Source organism: Grampus griseus, assembly GCF_964374135.1.
Source record: "Grampus griseus genome assembly, chromosome: X".
Lineage (NCBI taxonomy): Eukaryota > Metazoa > Chordata > Mammalia > Artiodactyla > Delphinidae > Grampus > Grampus griseus.
The window spans coordinates 15,805,911-15,822,200 of record NC_138999.1 but is presented as its reverse complement, the minus strand read 5'-3'; the positions used below and the strand labels follow the sequence as shown (position 1 = coordinate 15,822,200).

Below are 16,290 nucleotides of genomic sequence, written 5' to 3'. Positions count from 1 at the left end.
TCATTTTTATTATAATATCCCACTGGATGGGCCTCCCGTAATAAACATGGGTTTTGCTTTTTGTAGCCAGTGCCCACCTGGCATTGCCAATTCTCTGGACTAGAGTAATTTAAAGGAAGCAGGTTGCAGGTTGTCTTGCTTGAGGAACTGGCCTTTTGGGCATTGTTGTGTCGTGATTACGGCAAAGCTGTGATGATGTGTCCCCCTATTTTATTCCAGGATGCTTTTCTCTGGCAGGCAGTGTGGCCATGTTGGGAGACCTGAGGAACTTTTACTGACGTTCAAGATATTCCTTGTCATCATTTGTCTTCATGTCACTGTGGTTACATCCCTGGAAGGTAAGGTGCCCATTTTCCTTCATCTTTTTCCTATTTTATCTGTGTGTGTGTGTGTGTGTGTGTGTGTGTGTGTGTGTGTGTGTGTGTGTTTATTTGGGATTGTTTTACTGTGGTAAAAAAAACATAACATAAAACTTACCATTTTCACCATCTTTAAGTATATAATTCACTGCCATTAAATGTATTCACAGTTTTGTGCAACGATCACCACTATCCAGTTCCAGAACACTTTCATCATCTCAAATAGGAACTCTGCACCCATTAAGCAATAACCTCCCTTCCCCCCTCCCCCCAGGCCCTGGTAACCTCTGTTATTTCTGTCTCTATGATTTTGCCTATTCTAGGTACCTCATGTAAGTATAAGGAATCATACAATATTCATCCTCTTGTGTCTGGCTCATTTCCCTTAGCATGTTTCCAAGGTTCATCCATGTTGTAACATGATCCAGAATTTCATTCCTTTTTAAGGCTGAATAATGCTCCATTGTATGTACATATTTTGTTTATCTCTTCAATGTTGATGGACATTTGGGTTATTTCCACCTTTTGGCTATTATAAATAATGCTAGTGTGAACATTGGTGTTTAAGTATCCGTTTGAGTCCCTTCTTTCAATTCTTTGGGGTATATATACCGAGGAGTAGAATTGCTGGGTCATATGGTAATTCTGTGTTTAACTTTTTGAGGATCTGCCAAACTGTTTCCCACAGAGGCTGCACCATTTAACATTCTTACCAGCAAGGCACAGGATTCCAATTTTTCTATATCCTCACCAACACTTGTTATTTTCTGTTGTTTTGATAATGGATGTGAAATGGTATCATTGTGGTTTTTATTTGCATTTCCTTAATGATTAGTGATTTTGAACATGTTTTCATGTGCTTATTAGTCATTTGTGTATCTTCTTTAGAGAAATGACTATTCGAATCTTTGGTCCATTTTTGAATTGGGTTGTTTGGGGTTTTCTGTTTTCATTGAGTTTTAGGAGTTCATTATATATTCAGGATACTAATCCTTTATTATATATATGATTTGCAGATATTTTCCCCCTTCTGTGAGTTGTCTTTTCACTCTTTTTTTTTTTGGCTGCATTGGGTCTTCGTTGCTGTGCATGGGCTTTCTTTAGTTGTGGCAAGCGGGGGCTACTCTTCGCTGCCGTGTGCGGGCTTCTCATTGTGGTGGCTCCTCTTGTTGTGGAGCACGGGCCCTAGAGCACGTGGGCTTCAGTAGTTGCAGCACATAGGCTCAGTAGTTGTGGCACACAGGCTTAGTTGCTCCACAGGATGTGGGATCTTCCTGGACCAGGGATCAAACCTGTGTGCCCTGCATTGGCAGGCAGATTCTTAACCACTGCGCCACCAGGGAGTCCCTTTTCACTCTTTTAATAGTGTTCTTTGATGCACAAAAGTTTTTAATTTTGATGAAGTCCAATTTGTCTATTTTTACTTTATTGCCTGTGTTTTTGCTGTCATATCCAAGAAATGTCATGAAGATTTTTCCCTATTTTTCTTCTAAGAGCTTTATAGTTTTAGACCGGGGCACGAACCCGTGTCCCCTGCATCGGCAGGCAGACTCCCAACCACTGCACCACCAGGGAAGCCCCTATTTTTTTTTTTTTTTTTTAAACATCTTTATTGGAGCATACTTGCTTTACAATGGTATGTTAGTTTCAGCTTCACAACAAAATGAATCAGTTATATATATACATATGTTCCCATATCTCTTCCCGCTTGCGTCACCCTCCCTCCCACCCTCCCTATCCCACCCCTCCAGGCGGTCACACAGCACCGAGCTGATCTCCCTGTGCTATGCGGCTGCTTCCCACTAGCTATCTACCTTACGTTTGGTAGTGTATACATGTCCATGCCTCTTTATTGCTTTGTCACCGTTTACCCTTCCCCCTCCCCATAGCCTCAAGTCCATTCTCTAGTAAGTCTGTGTCTTTATTCCTGTTTCACCCCTAGGTTTTTCATGACATTTTTTTTTTCTTAAATTCCATATATATGTGTTAGCATACGGGTCTCTTGTAGACAGCAAATATATGGGTCTTGTTTTTGTATCCATTCAGCCAATCTGTGTCTTTTGGTGGGAGCATTTAGTCCATTTACATTTAAGGTAATTATCGATATGTGTGTTCCCATTCCCATTTTCTTAATTGTTTTGGGTTTGTTATTGTAGGTCTTTTCCTTCTTTTGTGTTTCTTGCCTAGAGAAGTTCCTTTAGCAGTTGTTGTAGAGCTGGTTTGGTGGTGCTGAACTCTCTCAGCTTTTGCTTGTCTCTAAAGGTTTTAATTTCTCCATCAAATCTGAATGAGATCCTTGCTGGGTAGAGTAATCTTGGTTGCAGGTTTTTCTCCTTCAACACTTTCAATATGTCCTGCCACTCCCTTCTGGCTTGCAGAGTTTCTGCTGAAAGATCAGCTGTTAACCTTATGGGGATTCCCTTGTGTGTTATTTGTTGTTTTTCCCTTGCTGCTTTTAATATGTTTTCTTTGTATTTAATTTTTGACAGTTTGATTAATATGTGTCTTGGCGTATTTCTCCTTGGATTTATCCTGTATGGGACTCTCTGTGCTTCCTGGACTTGATTAACTATTTCCTTTCCCATATTAGGGAAGTTTTCAACTATAATCTCTTCAAATATTTTCTCAGTCCCTTTCTTTTTCTCTTCTTCTTCTGGAACCCCTATAATTCGAATGTTGGTACGTTTAATGTTGTCCCAGAGGTCTCTGAGACTGTCCTCAGTTCTTTTCATTCTTTTTTCTTTATTCTGCTCTGCAGTAGTTATTTCCACTATTTTATCTTCCAGGTCACTTATCCGTTCTTCTGCCTCAGTTATTCTGCTATTGATCCCATCTAGAGTACTTTTAATTTCATTTATTGTGTTGTTCATCGTTGCTTGTTTCATCTTTAGTTCTTCTAGGTCCTTGTTAACTGATTCTTGCATTTTGTCCATTCTATTGTCCATTCTATCTCCAAGATTTCGGATCAACCTTACTATCATTATTTTGAATTCTTTTTCAGGTAGACTGCCTATTTCCTCTTCATTTGTTAGGTCTGATGGGTTTTTATCTTGCTCCTTCATCTGCGGTGTGTTTTTCTGTCTTTTCATTTTGCTTATCTTACTGTGTTTGGGGTCTCCTTTTTTGCAGGCTGAAGGTTCGTAGTTCCTGTTGTTTTTTGTGTCTGTCCCCAGTGGCTAAGGTTGGTTCAGTGGGTTGTGTAGGCTTCCTGGTGGAGGGTACTAGTGCCTGTGTTCTGGTGGATGAGGCTAGATCTTGTCTTTCTGGTGGGCAGGTCCACGTCTGGTGGTGTGTTTTGGGGTGTCTGTAGACTTATTATGATTTTGGGCCGCCTCTCTGCTAATGGGTGGGGTTGTGTTCCTGTCTTGCTAGTTGTTTGGCATAGGATGTCCAGCACTGCAGCTTGCTGGTCGTTGAGTGAAGCTGGGTGCTGGCGTTGAGATGGAGATCTCTCGGAAATTTTTGCTGTTTGATATTATGTGCAGCTGGGAGGTCTCTTGTGGATCAGTGTCCTGAAGTTGGCTCTCCCACCTCAGAGGCACAGCACTGACTCCTGGCTGCAGCACCAAGAGCCTTTCATCCACACGGCTCCTTAATTTGGGATGATTGGTTGTCTATTCAGGTATTCCACAGATGCAGGGTACATCAAGTTGATTGTGGAGCTTTAATCCGCTGCTTCTGATGCTGCTGGGAGAGATTTCCCTTTCTCTTCTTTGTTCTCACAGCTCCCAGGGGCTCAGCTTTGGATTTAGCCCCACCTGTGCGTGTAGGTCGCCGGAGGGCGTCTGTTCTTTGCTCAGACAGGACGGGGTTAAAGGAGCCGCTGATTCGGAGGCTCTGGCTCACTCAGGCCCGGGGGTAGGGAGGGGCACGGAGTGTGGGGCGGGCCTGCGGCGGCAGAGGCCGGTGAGACGTTGCAGCCTGAGGCGCGCCTGTGCGTTCTCCCGGGGGAGTTGTCCCTGGATCCCGGGACCCTGGCAGTGGCGGGCTGCACAGGCTCCCCGGAAGGGCGTGTGGCTAGTGACCTGTGCTCGCACACAGGCCTCCCGGTGGCGGCAGCAGCGGCCTTAGCGTCTCATGTCTGTCTCTGGGCTCCGCACTTTTAGCCGCGGCTCGCGCCCGTCCCTGGAGCTCTCTCAAGCAGCGTTCTTAATCCCCTCTCCTCGTGCACCAGGAAACAAAGAGGGACGTAAAAGTCTCTTGCCTCTTCGGCAGTTCCAGACTTCTCCCCGGACTCTCTCCCGGCCAGCCGCGGTGCACTAACGCCCTGCAGGCTGTGTTCACGCCGCCAACCTCAGTCCTCTCCCGGCGCTCCGACAAAAGCCGGAGCCTCAGCTCCCAGTCCCGCCCGCCCCGGCGGGCGAGCAGACAAGCCTCTCGGCTGGCGAGTTCCGGTCGGCCCGATCCTCTGCGCTGGAATCTGTCCGCTTTGCCCTCCGCACCCCTGTTGCTGTGCTCTCCTCCGCGGCTCCCAAGCTCCCCCACTCCGCCTCCCGAAGCCTCCACCCGCGAAGGGGCTTCCTAGTGTGTGGACACTTTTCCTCCTTCACAGCTCTCTCCCGCTGGTGCAGGACCCGTCCCTATCCTTTTGTCTCTGTTTAGTTTTTTCTTTTGCCCTACCCAGGTACGTGGGGGGTTTCTTGCCTTTTGGGAGGTCTGAGGTCTTCTGCCAGCGTTCAGTAGATGCTCTGTAGGAGTTGTTCCATGCGTAGATGTATTTCTGGTGTATCTGTGGGGAGGAACGTGATCTCCGCGTCTTACTCTTCCGCCATCTTCCCGGAAGTCCCCCCTATTTGTTTTTAAATACCTACTCGAAGGCACTTCTGCATGGAAATTTAAGGGAGATAGAGAATCACCCTAATGAAGCAGCATCCATTTCAGAAAAGAGGATCCTTAGAAGCTTATGTGAGAATGGGAAAACGTACCTGAGGAAGGCGATAAAAAGTCCAGAAACCCCAGGGCTGCAATATCTTTGAGTACAACTGCCAAAAGAATACAGTGCTATGCAAATATAAAAAATCAGTATTTAAGAAGACATTATTAAGGACATACAGAGAAATACCTTACTTATTTAGAAGAGAGTTGCAAGACCAAGGAATCTTTGTTGGATAAAGCAAATATCTACTAGCAGCAAACAACAGCATAAATACAACAGACACACAGATGCACACAAACTAAATGGAAAACTTGCAACAGATTAAAACACAGTTGAGGGCTTCCCTGGTGGTGCAGTGGTTGGGAGTCTGCCTGCCGATGCAGGGGACACGGGTTCGTGCCCGGGTCCGGGAGGATCCCACATGCCGCGGAGCAGCTGGGCCCGTGAGCCATGGCCGCTGAGCCTGGGCGTCTGGAGCCTGGGCTCCGCAACGGGAGAGGCCATGGCAGTGAGAGGCCCGCGTACCGCAAAAAGCAAACAAACAAACAAAAAAACACAGTTGACAGTCCTTCAAAAGTAGGCACTGGGGCATATTGTCAAGAAGCCATGATACTTTACACAAAGAAATAAGAGCTAAATGTGTATTGACTGCTTACAATGTGCTGGGTTCCTATGTGCTGTATATACATCCACTCTCTTAAGCTGCTCAACCAAATCTATTAAGGGGAGATCCTAGTCTTAGCACCATTTCTCAGATCAAGAAACTGAGGCTCAGAGAGATAAGTAACTTGCTCAAGGGAGTGGCCGAGCTGGGAATTGTACCCAACTTGGAATTTTGTGCTCCTAACCGCAAAACCAGAGTTCTCAAACTTGAGTATGCATCAGAATCACCTGGAAGGCTTGTTAAGCCAGATTCCTGGGTCCTTCCCTGAGAGTTTTTGATTTAGTAGCTCTGGGGCGGGCCCTGAGAATTGACATTTCTAACAAGTTCTCAGGTGATGTTGATGTGACTGGTTCAGAGAGGATACCACTACCTACACAACTGGCAGAAGACATAAGTAGGGAGAGAAAACTCCTCCAGATATATATCATGGGATACAAATTCTTTTATGGCCATGTGATGTTCATGTAAGCTGTGCTCAGACACATCATCTCCTTGGGGCATTAAGACACCACTGTGGGGGCTTCCCTGGTGGCGCAGTGGTTGAGAGTCCGCCTGCTGATGCAGGGGACACGGGTTCGTGCCCCGGTCTGGGAAGATCCCACATGCCGTGGAGCGGCTGGGCCTGTGAGCCATGGCCGCTGAGCCTGCGCTCCGCAACGGGAGAGGCCACAACAGTGAGAGGCTAGCATACCGCAAAAAAAAAAAAAAATTATGAAAATGGGGCAGGTAAACATGAGAGTTTCATGGCTCTGAAACCAGCCTGAGTAGGGAAAACCTGTGTGGATGCTAAGGTCGCTGAATGTATTTCTTGCTCTGGCTCTCTGATGAATTGATTTCTTAAGGCAGTGGTTCTCAGAGTGTGGCCCCCAGACAAGCAACATCAGCATCACCTGGGAGCTCTTTAGAAGTGCAGATTCTCAGGCCCAGCCTAGACCTGCTGAATTGGAAACTCTGAGGGTGGGGTCCAGCAGTCTGTGCTTTTTTAACCATCCCTCCAGGTGATGCTGATGCATTCTCAGAGAGCCACAGTCTTAAAGAATTGGCTGAAACATTACTGTGCCCCATGATATAGTAGAAAGGTGGTGAGATCTAGAGTTAGAGCCCTCCCCGTGCCTGCCACCTGCTATTTGTATGATCTCTATTTGCCAGTAGACTGACATGGGACTCTATTTCCTCATCTTCAAAATGGGTGTAATCCTGAGCTCCCCCAGTGGGCTCTTGTTTTTTGTTTTGTTTAAACATTATTTATCTTTTATTTTTTTAAATATTTTATTTATTTATATTTGGCTGTGTTGGGTCTTCTTTGCTGTGCACGGGCTTCCTCTAGTTGCGGCGAGCGGGGGCTCCTCTTCCTTGTGGTGCACAGGCTTCTCACTGTGGTGGCTTCTCTTGTTGCGGAGCACGGGCTCTAGGTGTGTGGGCTTCAGTAGTTGTGGCACGTGGGCTCAGTAGTTGCGGCTCACGGGCTCTAGAGCACAGGCTCAGTAGTTGTGGCGCATGGGCTTAGTTGCTCCACGGCATGTGGGATCTTCCCAGAGCAGGGCTCGAACCTGTGTCCCCTGCATTGGCAGGTGGATTCTTAACCACCGCGCCACCAGGGAAGCCCTGGGCTCTTGTTAAGGCTCAATATATGTTTTAAGAAAAGAACCTCCATGATGGCAAAGGTTTTTCTTTTTCTTTTCTCTGTTTCTTTTTCCAGCTTTATTGACATATAACATTTAACATTGCATATGCAAAGGTTTTTCTGAATGAAGTGTTTTGGGATCTGGAAAGGGCTAAATAGGAGTTCGTTATTATCTTTCAGAACTCTAACTAAGAGTATTCATGTTATTTAATAATCACTTTGATAATATTTACCTGTGCCAGCCGCTGTTCTTTGAAGTAGGCACTAGCATTAGGCTCCGTTTTACAGACTTACAGGAAACCGAGGCGCAAAGAAGGTAAGCAACTTGCCCTAGGTTAAACATTTTGGTTGCAGAGTTGCAATTCGAACTCAGGCCATCTGACCCAAAGTTTGTGTGTTTAGCCACTACGCTGTCCTGTCTTCAGCATTCTTAACCTCTTTGCTACACTAGGTTGTGTACTGTGCTTGGTGGTTGTGTAGCTGTAGGTTAAACGTCAAGGTGGAATCCACTTCTGGACTGGATATTGGACTGGATCATCCAGACGGCTTATAGGCATCATCTCTCTGAACAGCTTTGGACTGAGGCAGGTTCTTTTCGGTTCAGGATGGCTTAGGTCTGGTCTTTGATGAAGGCCAAGGGGACCTGCTACTTCTACATTGGATAATCAGTTGCGTGGTAATGAGTGCCTGCTGTGTGCCTAGCATTACTGGCTGCTGAGAGGACATCATCTCTGACTCCAGGAAATTTACACTCCAGTTGGAGGGACATGACTATGACACATGAGAACAGTACAAACTGTAACTAAATCCTGAAGCGTGAGTCAGTGCTATAGGGCTTTAACATATGGCCTTCGGCCAAATCCGTGGGTGAGTCTAGTTAAATGTTAAGCCACCTGTAGCAGATGCTATTGGTGCGCTGCCCATCTCCCTTGGCCCACCCAGAGGTCACCTAGAGACGGATCCTGCACATGCTGGTGGCTCCCATGTCTCCCTGACTGAGAATGATCTGTACCCATGCACCCATGCTTGGCCTGTACATGGAACAAGCTAGTAGTGCCGGGGAGTTAATACCCCAAAGCAGTGAAGAATGGGAGTTCGTGTTTACCTATGCCAGCTTCCTTGTCCCTTGGTGGGACAATGCTAAGGTGTGTTCTATACACCTAGGAGATTGTTGGATTGGGCCACAGTTGCCCATAGTAGCAGTGTGCTAATTAATGTACCCATTATTGGCTTTACTCTCTTCCCTACCTCACTCCCCTACTCCCTCCCTCTGCTTCCTGGGATCATCCCCATTTGGAAACACTCATTTTCCAAGTCTAGCCCAGTATTACTGCCTCTATGAAACCTCCCCTCACGTCTTCATAAGAATTAAATCTCTTCTGCCAGTGCTCCCTTTTCTGTTTATCCATGTCTTTTTATGCTTGTCACTTTGTATCATGTCATGATGTACTTCCTTTGCATCATGAGTCGTTTCAGCACATGGTCTGTGCCAGGTGAGAAGGGAGAATGAAGGTTTGGCAAGGTGGGTGGGAAACTAATGGGGTGAAAGCAGGCAGAGGGCCTGCTCTGGGGCAGGCCATGATGTAGATCATCTCATTTAATCCTCACAAAAACTCTTTATGGTAGATATTTTAAGTCTCAGTTTGCAGATGAAGAAACTGAGTGTCAAAGAGAGTAAGTCGTTTGCCCAGAGTCACACAGCTTGGAGGATCCCCCATTGGAATCAGTAGCCCGTACTGTTCATACTATACCAGGTTGCCCAGTAAGTGAAGACTGAATGAACGTGGCACTGAGGCACGGAGAGAAGAGGGAGAGGGAGCCTGAAGGACTGCCAGGGAGCAGCCGTTGCCCCTGGCTCTGGGGTATCTGGACTGCAAACACAGTAGCTTCGCCCTGGAAGCCTGAGAGATGACTCAGTGGCTCTTGACAGTGAGGAGGGATCGGACTGGCACTCCCTTTTTTTTTTTTAAACATCTTTATTGGAGTATAATTGCTTTACAATGTTGTGTTAGTTTCTGCTGTATAACAAAGTGAATCAGCTATACATATACATATATCCCCATATCTTCTCCCCGGACTGACACTCTCTTGTTAGGCCACTGACCAATAGAGAAAACCCTTAGACCTTGACACTTCCAGTTGTGTAATTTGGTGATGTTCGAGGGAGTCATTCGTGGTCTACCAGAAGCCCAAATAAGTTTTGGCGGGTAACTTACCTCTAGCCTCTAGCTCTCTTGGGCTGTGCCAATACCTCTTTTCTTTTCTTCCTCCCTCCCTCCCTTCCTTCCTTCCTTTCTTCCACTGCTTTTTTTTGTCTTCCAAGAAGGTCTTCTTTTAGGTACAACTGTTTTCCAGAGCGTGAGATGACATATTAGTGGAAGATGGTTATAATTTCATTCTTGCAGAGTTGTCGTCCCCATTTGGAAACAAGTACACATTTGAGCCAGTTTGGTGACCTCATGAGCTATAATCCCAACTTACTGTCTTTCTGGGCTGGATCTAGATCTTTCTGTGCTGAAGGCATTTCTAGTGATAGATTTCTCTCTAATTCCCCTTGTCCAAGGCCTCACTGGCTTGTCTCCTCTTACCGTCTCATACTTTGTCCATCCAAGTCTTTGTTCTTCTTTCCAAACCCAGTGCTGGTCTCCTTGTCTCTCACTTTTCTATCTGTAAAATTGCGATTATAAATACCATAGTGCTGATCTGATACTCAGCCAATTTCCCAAGCCCCCAAAATTCCACACAGGCATGAGGTCACTTCTGCTGGGCCCTGACTCTTTCCCTGGCAGGTAGAAGTGGTGACAAGGAATGATAGAGAATCTAGATGGGTTGAGGGGGAAACTGAAAGCAGAGGACATTGTGTCCCACTTTCCACTTAGAACTCCGGATGAGAACCCCTCACAGTGGACTGTAAATCAACATGGGGCAGTGGCAGAGATGAGAAATGGTGGCACAGTGTGTTTAGGCAGAGTGAAGGCTGGAGGTGGTGTCCTCTCCAGGTCTTTCTCATCTCTTGTGTGACAGGGAAGGGATTCAAAATTGCCCTCGTGTTCCTAGTGGGTAGCTCTGTTGAGAGCCAGGGGCAGGGACAGGGCTGCAGAGATGACGGTGTGGACAGCTGAGACCAGGGGCCAGATGGAGGATGTGACAGACACCCAGTGGTGAGAGCTGAGAGGACCTAGGTCAGCAAGAGAGGGACCCCCCAGGCCAGGGTGGGATTCTGAGAGACTAGAACATGGGGCGCACTGGACACAGCCTTCAGCAGTGGATGCCAGCTGGACCCCCAGGAACCCTGCAGGGTGAGGGAGATCCCTGGAGAGACCCTTGAGAACCCAGTGCTCAGCACGAGGTGATGTAGGTCCTTTCTCCCTGCTGTGCAGAACACTGGCACCCCATTCCTAACCTGGAAGCCATCTTGACTACCAGAAGGAAGAGGAGGGAAAACGAAGATTGCGCATTTATCTGGAAGACATTGAGTTACCTAGAGACCATTTTAGAGCGGAAGAGAGAGCTACCTTAAATCATCAGGTTTAAGGATCCCTTTCCTGTACCTCTGGAATGGAGGCTCCAAAACAAGATGGAGTCATCCTAGACATCAAAGGAAAGCTCAAGGATTTCTTTTTAATTTGTTTATTGTCACTATTGTTTGTACATCTAAATTATGTCTATACATTTTATAAGATTTTTTAAAAATTTTTTATTTATTTATTTTTAGTTTTGGCTGTGTTGGGTCTTCGTTTCTGTGCGAGGGCTTTCTCTAGTTGCAGCGAGCGGGGGCCACTCTTCATCGCGGTGCGCGGGGCTTTCACTGTCACGGCCTCTCTTGTTGCGGAGCACAGGCTCCAGATGCGCAGGCTCAGTAGTTGTGGCTCACGGGCCCAGTTGCTCCGCGGCATGTGGGATCTTCCCAGACCAGGGCTCGAACCCGTGTCCCCTGCATTGGCAGGCAGATTCTCAACCACTGCGCCACCAGGGAAGCCCCGTATGTCTATACATTTTATACTAACTCTAAAACATCCATACTGAACAGTTAGGATGTGTCAGGACACTGCTAGCAGTGGTGAAGGCCATCATGATATCCTGAATTCTGCTCCTCCTCCTGGTTTTATCTTTGCAGGTATGAAGGAATATCTGGTCAGGTCCTGTCTATATCCTCCATAGTGTTAGCACATAGTAAGTGCTCAATAAACTGGCTGGTTGGTTGGTTTTGATTTGCGGCTCTAGTCTAAAGCCTAGAGATACACTAAAACATGGACTGCTCTCCTCAGCTTACACCACCAGCATTATCCTTATCTGAACCCAATGAGTTCTGATACAACATATATTCCACTAAACTTTTGTGTAGACCTCAGTGAGGTGGCTGTACATTGGCTCCAATTACCCTTAAGGAATGTATTTCCTTTCCTCCATGTGATGAAGGGGCTCGGCTGATTGCCTGTTAAGAGTCCTTCACGCTTTGACATTGTGAGTTCGATTACCCAGTAGGATCGGTCTTTGGATTCCTGATTTGTTGTCCTGGGATACCGGGGATCCTTGAGGTCTGCCTCGAACTAAGAACCACTCATCTCTGCAATCCCATTTTAAGGCTGCTCTCCTATTCAAAGTTCCTAATATGAAACTGGAAACAATTTAAAAGTCCTATTTTCTCCAGACTACTTTTTTTAACTTGACGTGATTTCAAAAGCTCTTAAAGTTACTGTGAAGCCAGTGAATCTCTTGATTTCCATATTGATAAAAGCTCCAGACATGGCTTTTGCTGACTGGTAAATCTCCCAGTTGCCAGTGCTATCCTTGCCTTGTTGTACATGGAAAAGTCCCAGTGTCTCTTTGTAGGATCCAGTGGCAACAGCACATAGCACTGAACATTAAGAACAGCGGTAGCAACCCATCTGGACATTTCTGTAGGTCTTCATGGTCTACAGAGCACCTTGGCATATACATCATCTCCTCATGTCCCCCTGAGGTGGGTGGAGAAGTTTGTATTATCCCCACTTTGCTGATGAGAGGACTGAAGCGCAAAGCAAAGGATACTTTTCTAGGTTACCCAGCAAGAGACAGTATCAAGGTGCTGAAAGCAGCTCTCCAGAACTCTTTCTTGTACACCAGCCTGCACGAAGTGCTTGCTTTTGGTTATAGGAGTATGTTTTATCCAAGATCTTTAACAAGGGTGACTTTAACCATGAGGAATGTCCCTCTAAATGAGGAGTTGGCAAACTTTTCTTTAAAGAACCAGATAATAAATATTTTGGCTTTGTGATCCTTATGGCCTCTGTGACAACTACTCAACGCTGCCCATGCAGCTCAAAAGTGGCCCTAGACAATATGTAAATGAATAGATGTGGCTTTGAGCCAGTGGAACTTTATTTGCAAATACAGTTGGTGGGCTGGATTCGGCCCATGGACTGTAGTTTACAGACTCCTTCCTGGTCTAGACAGTGCAGAAGTGGTGCGGCACTTACTACTGATCATTTATATTACACCCATTCCTTGCTTTTCTTCTTGCTGGCTGAGCCTGGCTTCGTAGGGTGCTCCCCTCTTTCAGCACTCAGGAGTAAATCCTGATTATTCTAAGCCACCCGTGGAAATGCTGTTCCTTGCCAATATTTGATTTAGGAGTGGGTATGTGACTGAATTTTTTTTTTTTTTTTTTGCGGTATGTGGGCCTCTCACTGTTGTGGCCTCTCCTGTTGCGGAGCACAGGCTCCGGACGCGCAGGCTCAGGGGCCATGGCTCACGGGCCCAGCCGCTCCACGGCGTGTGGGATCTTCCCGGACCGGGGCACGAACTGGTATCCCCTGCATCGGCAGGCGGATTCTCAACCACTGCGCCACCAGGGAAGCCCTGTGACTGACTTTTGACCAAAAAGCCACCTGGGAAAATCTGCTGGGGGACTTCTAGGAAAACATCCCCACTCCTGAGACTCAATGAAAAAGAGTTTCTCTTCTTACTCTGGACACGCACTGTCCAATATGATAGCCACTAGGCACATGTGGCTATTTAAATTTAAATTAATTAAAATTAAGTGAAATTAAAAATTCAGTTCCTCAGTCACACTAAGTCACATCTCAAGCGTTCAGTATTCACGTGGGGCTAGTGGTTGCCGTACTGGACGGTGCAGATATAGAATATTTCCATCGTTGTAGAAAGTTCTCTTGGCTAGTGCTGTGCCTAGACATTTTCATGTTTGGATTTGATGCCTGAAACAGTGGTAGCCATCTTAAAAACACTGAGAGGAGCTAGGGAGTGCAAGTAGAAAGTGGAGATAACCTGAGTTTTTGAAAGGTTGAGTCCCTGAACTAACTGTATCCTGAGGCTGAATGAACCGACGGCTGGAAAAGGCCTGGCTCTTTGTTGCCATCACTGAGCTGTAGGACCAGCCTTAGAACTGTCCGCTTTTGGAGTTCTTGTTAGGTGGCTTAATTGAATGTCCTTAATGTTTGTGATACTTTTAACTGAATGTTCTGCGACTTGCCTCTGAAAGCATTCTAACACATCTAAGTTAACTTTACAAAGGTTTACTGTGTGTCACATCGTTTTAAATGCTTCGTGCCTTACCTCCGTGAATCCTGATAATAGTTACGGTCAGGTGTTAATCCTTCATTTTCTAGATGAGGGAACTGAGGCTTGGACGGTTTGAGTCACTTCCAAGTTCACACAGCTGGAAAGTAGAAGTGGTGGCATTTTAGAACTTGTGTCCTTAACCACTTCCTCAGTGTTTAGTCCCTGAAGCAGTTGAAAATGTTTTTTTACACGACTTTGACTGAAACTTTGCCATATTCATTTATCCTGGGATGGGTTTGTACCTCCAAAGGATTAGATAAAGATTAAGAGAGATCTGAGGAATAAAAGCAATAGTTCCGCTGATTTAATCTGTTAAGAAGTAAGTTGTTCCAAGAGAACATGCTGTTGAAATGTACCTTGATGTGGGTACAGCTTTCCTTCAAGGAAATAACAAGAAACAGATTGATCTTGGCAAGAAGCCTCATGTTCACAAGATGACAGCGCTGTAAAAGAAACCCATCAAGATAGATTGAGAGTGCTTTTGCAACAATGTCTGTGGCAATTGTGTTTGTGTTTTTTTGTGTTTTTTTTTTTTTTTTTTGCGGTACACGGGCCTCTCACTGTTGTGGCCTCTCCCGCTGCGGAGCACAGGCTCCGGACGTGCAGGCTCAGCGGCCACGGCTCACGGGCCCAGCCGCTGCGCTGCATGTGGGATCCTCCCGGACCAGGGCACAAACCGGTGTGCCCTGCATCGGCAGGCGGACTCCCAACCACTGCGCCACCAGGGAAGCCCAGTTGTGTTTGTTTTTAACATCAGTGTCCTATTTGACCTATACCCTTCCCTCTTCTTTCCCTTTAGGAATGCACACAGCATAAAGTAAAAGTTACTCTCTTGTTGCTCTAGTATTTAGTATAGTATAGAGTTTTGTTAATTTAAGGACGAGAGAAATGAAAACTATCAAATGGGTGGTGGTGTTGCTTTGGTGAATAAATGAGAATTGCTTATAATTATCTGATTAATTGAATAAACAAGGACTGAACACATAGCTGTCTTGTGTCTCAACTCTGTAGCCTTTTTTGCCTTGCTCCTAATGTAAAATAGGCCTTGTCATTACACTGGTTACTGGTTTGGATTCACAGTAAAGGCTAACCAATTCTGGGTTTTGGTGTACAGGCAGGAGGGATGAGTTTGAATTAGTGAAGAACTTTCAGTCATAGGATTTTTTTTCAAAGTAGAATTTTAAAACTTTCAAGTGAGTTGCATAATATCACTAAAATGTAAACTCTGTTTGAGGCCAGGGGTTTGGTTTTATTCCTGCTATAACCCCAGTGCCTAGCATACAATTGGCCTTCAAAAATTGGAATAAGTGAATAAGCTTTGGGCAAATCCCTTCATGTTCTGAGCTTCTTTCCTCCCTTGTAGACTGAAGGGCTTGGACTAGTTTGGTATTTAGTCTTTTCCAGACCTATGGCTTATGTTGTAATTCTTTTCTTCCAGTGAACTCCAAGTCCTAAAAGATACTATCTTTCAAATGGTTTATTTAAGTAAAATTTTCCTCCCATTTTTGTGCTGAGCAAAGACAACAAAGATAACTGCATCCAGTGTTTGTGATCAGTAGTAGAAAACCAGGAGAGATGTAATTTCAAACAAAGCAAACATCACACTCTGTTTTCTCATGCAGTCTATTGTGGGTAAATAAACCATTTTTGAAGTAAAGAAATATAGTATAAGTCACTACCTTTGCCACTTTTCTGGATTTACAATATTATACTAGGTCATCTTCAAGTCTCCTTCGCCTCTGAAATGGATTTCTATGAACTTCCATTTCCTGATGTGTAATACAAAGTGATGGAACCCCACGGTCTTTCTAGGAGATGTCTTCCTATGATGCTAACCCATGGAAACTTGAATTAGACGAACACAGTTTTGTAATAGATATTCTCACTAATCAAGCATTAGTGAATAGATAGGAATGTTTTAAAGTTAGAATGGAAATCACATACATGCAAATCTTGGAAAGAAACTATCTTTATGATTTTTTAAAAACGCCCCTCTGCAAATTACTGCTATCACGTTGTTTGTTTTAAGGAAAAAAAAAAACAGTTTATTACATAAAGGTAAACTTTATCCAAAGACACAGAATCATGCAGAGTGAATTAATAATAATTACAGGGACTTCCCTGGTGGCGCAGTCATTAAGAATCCGCCTGCCAATGCAGGGGACACAGGTTCGAACCCTGGTCTGGGAAGACCCCACATGCCGTG

The 16,290-nt window shown here is 45.5% G+C and overlaps 1 protein-coding gene across 3 annotated transcripts in view; it reads left to right on the top strand.

The window, feature by feature from the left end:
* Nucleotides 1-219: 219 nt before the first annotated feature.
* ADGRG2 (adhesion G protein-coupled receptor G2) overlaps nt 220-16,290 on the top strand; it is a gene marked incomplete at its 5' end in the record, with an annotated part of 73,927 nt that continues 57,856 nt past the window's right edge. For 2 of the 3 annotated variants that reach the window (XM_082681516.1, XM_082681515.1), the window contains one exon: nt 221-338. In XM_082681516.1, the coding sequence (XP_082537642.1) occupies nt 221-338 (118 nt within the window). Of the gene's footprint in view, nt 339-16,290 lie in introns of all 3 variants that reach the window. The other variant, XM_082681514.1, reaches the window with a different exon arrangement.